Source organism: Corapipo altera, unplaced genomic scaffold (assembly GCF_003945725.1).
Source record: "Corapipo altera isolate COAL_440 unplaced genomic scaffold, ASM394572v1 95, whole genome shotgun sequence".
In the NCBI taxonomy this organism is placed as follows: domain Eukaryota; kingdom Metazoa; phylum Chordata; class Aves; order Passeriformes; family Pipridae; genus Corapipo; species Corapipo altera.
The window spans coordinates 2697659-2704342 of NW_020884947.1; the positions used below are offsets into that span (position 1 = coordinate 2697659).

General features: G+C 38.6%; 1 protein-coding gene across 10 annotated transcripts in view; it reads right to left on the bottom strand.

Moving 5' to 3' along the window:
* The window catches only part of LOC113956321 (DNA polymerase nu-like), a 107225-nt gene that overhangs the window by 96013 nt on the left and 4528 nt on the right, over window positions 1-6684 (bottom strand). Inside the window, exons 3-4 of one of the 10 annotated variants that reach the window (XM_027662740.1) lie at window positions 2916-3352; window positions 1061-1289 (exon numbers count right to left, since the gene is read on the bottom strand). The exons of the other annotated variants lie outside the window; for them this stretch is intronic. Coding sequence (XP_027518541.1) covers window positions 1061-1289; window positions 2916-3352 — 666 coding nt within the window. The remainder of the gene's footprint in view (window positions 1-1060; window positions 1290-2915; window positions 3353-6684) is intronic. 10 annotated transcript variants of the gene reach the window in all.

Genomic DNA, 6684 nt, shown 5'->3' on the forward strand with positions numbered 1-6684 from the left:
TGAGTTAAGACCATAAAACCTGACCTAGACAGATGAGTGAATGACATTTTCAATCAATTAAAAGTCATCATTGCTAGTCAAATCTTAAAAGGGAAAAAGAGACCACAACAAAAAAGCCAAATCAATTTTAAAATGAAATCATTAATTACCAGCTACAATTTTCCCAGCTGGCATTCTTATGATAGTTCAGTATAAGCAGACTAGTCACCTACTTACACTTTATTTCCTTATTAAAAGAATACTTTCCTTGAGAAACAGTAGCAGTAGAAGGAGATGTCACTATGTTTTAAGAGGTAATTTAAATCAATAGACAGGCATTTGATTTAATAATGTATAGTCCCTACATATGTACTGTTCCAATTACAGTTCCATTTTTTAATAAAAACTGTTCTATATGTTGTGAATTCACTTGACAGATGAAAGTTAAATTTATTTTTATGTAATTAACCAAGGAAGTATTACATAACAGGAGATTTCCCTCAATGCATTTTTGAAGTATCTACAATGATTTAAAAGCCATAACAAGCAGCATTTAACAAACCCTATTCCCATTTAAAAGATGTTCTAAACCCAATGCCTGAGAGCTGTGTAGCAGGATTGTCCTACTACAACTGTCCTTCAAAATTCTGTTATTCTTATTTTGTCCAAATGAGTCAGGTTTTTTAAGGGGCCAAACCACACCACTGGGGTGTTACAGGTAACAGGGGAGAAAAAAGCCCATCTGAAATAAAGAGAAATTTAAATGAGCTTTCCAATGACACCCTATCCAGACAATGTATTTCCCACACCACAAACTGACTGGACTGCACATGCCTGTGAAAGAAATTAAGTTAGATGCAACAATTTGCTCAGACACAAAAAATTATTACCTGCCAGCACTTACAAAAATCCAACATTTGCCAAGAACAAGTAAATAGAGAGTCCATCATCATTATGCTAATAAATTTGTTGCTGACAAGTGGGGACAGTTTGTGTCTACAGCCTTCACACTACATTTGTGTCAGTAAAAGAACATGACACACATTAATGTAATAATTCTAATAACTCAGTAAGGGCTCACCGGGCTACGGAGCTGCAGCTGATCTCCTCCACAATACAGAGAACCACGAAGGGCATCTACATTTCTTTCTAGGCTGGACAAGAGGAGAGACTGCTCTTGAGAAGACGCTGCTATCTGCCCTTGTACCATAGCACAGTCTTGCTTTAACTTCTGAGCCATCCGCTCCAGGTTTTTGTATGTTTTAAATAACTGCTGTTTTTCATTTCCTCCTTCCAGGAGCTCATATAGCCTGTAACAAGTGAAGTAAGACACACAAGCATTTCTAAGTTTCCTAAGCACTCTACCATCATTAGTCAAGAGAAGATGTCCATGCTGAGAATTCAGAGGACTAGTAAAAGGCAGTATTGCTCAGGGCTCTCTTATTACACTGCTGTATCTCCCACTGATTTCATGATTCTATCTATATATAGCTAGTGATTAATAGGAATCCAAAATATTGCAATATTAAATTAGCAGCGATGAAATGTCAAAGTAATAGTTAGTAAGTACAAAATGAATGCAAACAGAAGGTGACAGTGTGCTTTTGCCAACTATTTCCCGACACTCCAAGAACTGCAAAATAAGATACTTTTTTTTTTGAAGTGCTGAAAAAAAGCTGACTTCAGTGGCTAATAAAAATAAAAGCAATCTTTGTAACATTTTCAAGCTTACTGGAGTATTTCCTGTTTCCTATGAAGAGAAATTCTCCAGCTAGTCACAAGTCATGCAAAAGACAGTGTTACATGTTATACCAAACTGTGCTCTTACACTGCATCAGGAATAGGCCAGTATGATCACAGATAACTTTGCTCAAGTGTTACTACCATCTCTGCATAATAAGATCTTCAGGAGCTGAGCCCTAATATAAAATCAGATTGGCTTTAGTAAGCACAGGAGCTATATTTCAAAAGTAACTGAGTTTCTTTTGAGTGTCTTCTGCTTACAAACCCTTTAAAGTTTTTAACTCTTTCAACCTCCCTTCCCTTTTCAAAAACAAACAAAAAAAAAAGTGGAAAAAGTAGCCAGACAACATTCAGTGACTTGGAGACTTTATAATAAACCTGAATAAAAATGTTACAAGTTGACAATGCAAACACACAATGGGAGCAAAATTAATGCTGCCTCATTAGTGCAGTTATTCACTACATCAAACCATACTCTGCTATCACTTAGCAATTATTAAAAAAACCCAACACCTGAAGCTCCATTCTAAAGGAGGGAAAGTCTGACAGTAACACACCTGTAATTATACAATACACCTCATCAAAAGGTCTTGTCTTGACAGAACAGCAGCCCAGCATACATCTCTGACTGTATCACCTGAGCTACAGGGAGACTTAACTACTTAGACAGTGAAAAACCAGACTCCTGCATGGGTGACAGGACACTCAAACCAGGTGGAAATCAAGCAGTAAAAATGAGCTGAACACATTTCATGGACTGAAGGAGTCATTCCTCTCTCCTACAGCACACAGGTTTTTGCCAGCTCAGCTGATGAGGCCACACATCAAACTGAGAAATTACTGTTATTAATGCCTATCCTTCTAGAGTAGCTTTCAGGAGGTCCTAGATCCCCATATAAGACAGGTTTGGCTTTGAACATCCATTATTTTCTGGATATTGCTTAGGAATACTTCAACACTATTAAAAAGACTGAAAATTGAAAAGGTTTTCCTCAGGCAAATGTGTAAAGAATTTCAAAGGACAAGGAAGAAGCAGGTTTCATATCTTGAAGACTTCAGTTCTTGAGAATTCAAAATTCTAATTAGCTACAGCAAGTACCTAAGAACTTCCCCACAGGAAAGGCTTAGCTTGCCTAAGCCACCTTCTCCCAGATATTATTTCAAAGCAAGTCAAAGTTCAACATAACACTTACCTGCAAGAGAAACCATCCTCAGGACTAATAGTGGTTTTTGGCTTTGCAGGTTGAATTCGCTCAGTTATCACCTGTAGTCTCTGCTGCAACTCATCAGTGCTCTTCTTCAGAGATTCTACCAGATTCTCAAGCTGACAGCTGATCTCCTGGTGTTTCTTCATCTCCATTTTACAGCCCAGCTCAATAAGTTCAAACGATGTTTTCTGTCTCATCAAGTGCCTGCATATTTCATCTTGCCTTGCAGCACAACAATCCTGCTGAGCAATCTGATGATCCAAGTGTGCTTTCAGCACTGGCACAGTCAAAACTTGTGCTTTCTCTTTCAGGAGGGGAAGCAGCTCTTCATTGTTTATCTGAGCCATCTCTCGTTTAATTGTTGAAACTTCATCACTTAAACTAGATATTTTGGCATCAAGGTTTTCTTGTTGTCCAATATCCTACATAAAACAAAACATACGTCATTTTCTTCACAGTTACCTCCAGACACTTTCCAAACATTCCTTCAGTTCACACAAGGTTCACGTGCTTATGTTACATCTACCTACAAAATTAAATGAAAATTCCACAAGTAGTTTCACAGAACTTTACAACATCAGGCAAATACAGACGTACAAAGTAGATATCAAATAAATATATTTCAGTAAAAGGTAATTTCATTCAATTGCAGGGTCAGGAAACTGTTTATTGTGCTAAAAATAGAAGAGCTCCATTTTACCCAGCACCCAGATTTCAAACATGCCTAACTGAAATCTCACATGCAAACATAATTATTTATATTCACTGGATGATCAACACTGCTGGCAGAATCAATCTTTTTCAGATTACTCTGACCAATCAAGTCCTATATACTAGTCACCCATAAATGAAAATATACAAACTGACATGATGCCTCAAGTAATTCCATGAGTGGCACAAGCAAATACCTTTCCTTTCATTATGATTTCTTCACAAACTCCAGTAGCCATCTCTGCCTGTCACTCACTTGTTGAGAGATTTCTGAGGCTTCAACTATCAGATTCATTTATTTGGTACAAATACTTGAGTTTCAAAAGAGTCAGTAAACTAAAACTTTCTAAGCTTATGCTACACAATATAAACAGGAATACATTTACCACATTGGCTTCTCAATATCCTAAAATTGTAACCAAAGTTAAGATTTCGTTTATTGTACAAACAACAGAAAGCCAGTTCTAATTCGAAAATTCAAAGCCAAACTAAACTAGAAAGGTACTACTGAGTTCTAGGGTTTTTGAGGTAGTAACTCCAGAAAGGAGATTTAAAGGTACTGGGCCAAAGTGAAGAATTTCTAATGACAGAAAGTAATTTCACAAGATGAGTTTTGTGAGCAGGACTAAAACTTTATAGAAGCGTAATTTCACTAAATAAAAATAGTTGAAATAACAATAGCTCAGCAATTCCCTTCACTAGATCCAGCTGAACACGGCTGTCTGTTTAAAACTCCACTACCTTCTACCACTTTTTGTGGCTTTCTGTGGGAAAACAAGCTGAGTCACTCTGCACCTGCATTTGGTTAATTGGCACCAAAAGGGAGGACCGACCTTGGTTAAGTGTTTTGACAGAGAGAATGTTGTGCTTCTGAGTGGAAAACCACTCCACACGATAGCGTGTTTTCCTCTCGTGGCTGAACACAGCCACTATATGCTGTGAGAGTGTGGGATCAAAACACTGGTTTAGGAAAATCCTGGGAATTCTGGTTAACTAAAAGACAACACCAGGTGCTGTTTACAGGAGAACATGAATAAAAGGGGAAAGCTGAAAATGGTCAGTGGAGAAATCCCGAAACCAAATTCTGTGCAGAGTGCAGCCTCATCTTTCCAGTGCCCATATCTGGTGACCCCCATGTGAGACCTGCATTACTGGACCCTTTTAAGCACCCCCGACTCAATGGGGTTGGTAAGTGCCAGCATTCATCTCCTTAGAATGGGACAGCAGAGCCCGGGAATCTGTGGAGTTGTGTAGTAATAATGGGGAAGGGAATTCCCCAAGAACACAGACTTTATCTAAACGTCTTACAACAGGTCTTGAATGCAGCAGGACATGAGGTTATGGATGAGCAATCAGAACATTTATTCTATGCATGCTTTGCAACAGCTGAGAGTAACAGAGCCTGATATAGGGACAAACGAAACAATGGTAATATTTCCATTTAAATTTGGACATCTTGAAAATACACTCTTTTAGACTTGTTGGATGACTTCTCTGGGGAGAAGGAAGATATATCACATGCTGTTTCTATCTGTGCTGCTGATCAGCCTGGTTTATATTCCCTGCTGACAGGAGGTTTAAGACTTCTGGTGAGGGGTCTGTATTCTACCTTTACTCATGATAATCTCCTGTCTCCTGCCTTTAATCATGCTAGTTTACCTCTGGCAGGGGATTTGACCCCCAGAAATGAGTGCCCAGTCATTCCCCCCCACCTCACTGTGAGCCATCACAGCAGCCTCCCCTCTCTCTCCAAGCTCCGCAGCTGCCAACATGTCAGAGCTGAACTTCAACCATGAAACCAAAAGAACATAAAAAAAAAATAAAAAGGGAGCTTAAATGCATGAATCATCTGAAGAATGGACACACAGCATTGGAACCATTGAATGTATCTGATAATATACATTCGTATATATATGAATGTATAATATATATATAATATACATAATAATATATATAATATACATAATATAATCTGAGTGCCTGTAACTTTGTTCTTGGTAACTTTAACAAAGGGAAGTTATTTATACAGTGTGTTTTGTGCTTTAAACCAAAAAACACCTAGGCCTAGGTACATGTGTACAATCAGATGCCCTCACACACATGCTGTAGTTGAGATTTAAAGAAAAAAGTTAAGAATAATACTAACATTGATGAAAAAAAAATGTTAAAACTTCAGATTGATTGACTGATTTATGCCTGTGTCAGGGACCTGAGCTGTGTCTGAGATGCTGCCATAGTTGGTCTGTGGTTGTGCTTGTCAATGTGGCATGGGAAAATATTGTATAGTTTCACTGTTGGGAATACTGATCCTTGGAAAGAGAAACAACAGATTAGGTTAACAGGTGGGAACTTGAGTTTGGCACAGAGTTGGTATCACAAGCCATTGTGGTCTCGGTTTGCACGTTGGCCACTCATGAGCCAAAGTCACAACTGGAAAATTCCACTCCCACGAGGGGGATGTAAGAGGTGGTTCTGGGTTGGCCGGGGGTGCACCCTGCTTTGATCCCAGGGACACCCTGAAAGGTGCCTGGCCTGCCTGCCCCTCCCACCAAGTACCATGCTCCATCTTCTCCTCCTGCTCAGCAGCTTCTCAGAAATTCAGGGCTCAGTGTGCATGGAATGCTATCGCAAGGAACGGGATAGATTTGCTTCGCTTACACCCTTCCTGCCTCAGTGTTTGTGATTTTGGGAATCCTCAGGAACCTAGAACAATGCCAGATTATTTGTTGTCTTAAAATATGTACGTGGAGATTGTTTTGATATGTGTTTAAATCTTCCTTGAAAATACAACTGATAGAAAACAACGTAACAAAGAAAAAAGAGAAAAAGAAAAAAAAGGAAGGAAAGAAAGAAAGAAAAAAAAGGAAGGAAGGAAAGAAAAGGAAGGAAGGAAGGAAAGAAAAGGAAGGAAGGAAAGAAAGAAAAGGAAGGAAGGAAAGAAAGAAAAGGAAGGAAGGAAAGAAAGAAAAGGAAGGAAGGAAAGAAAGAAAAGGAAGGAAGGAAAGAAAGAAAAGGAAGGAAGGAAAGAAAGAAAAGGAAGGAA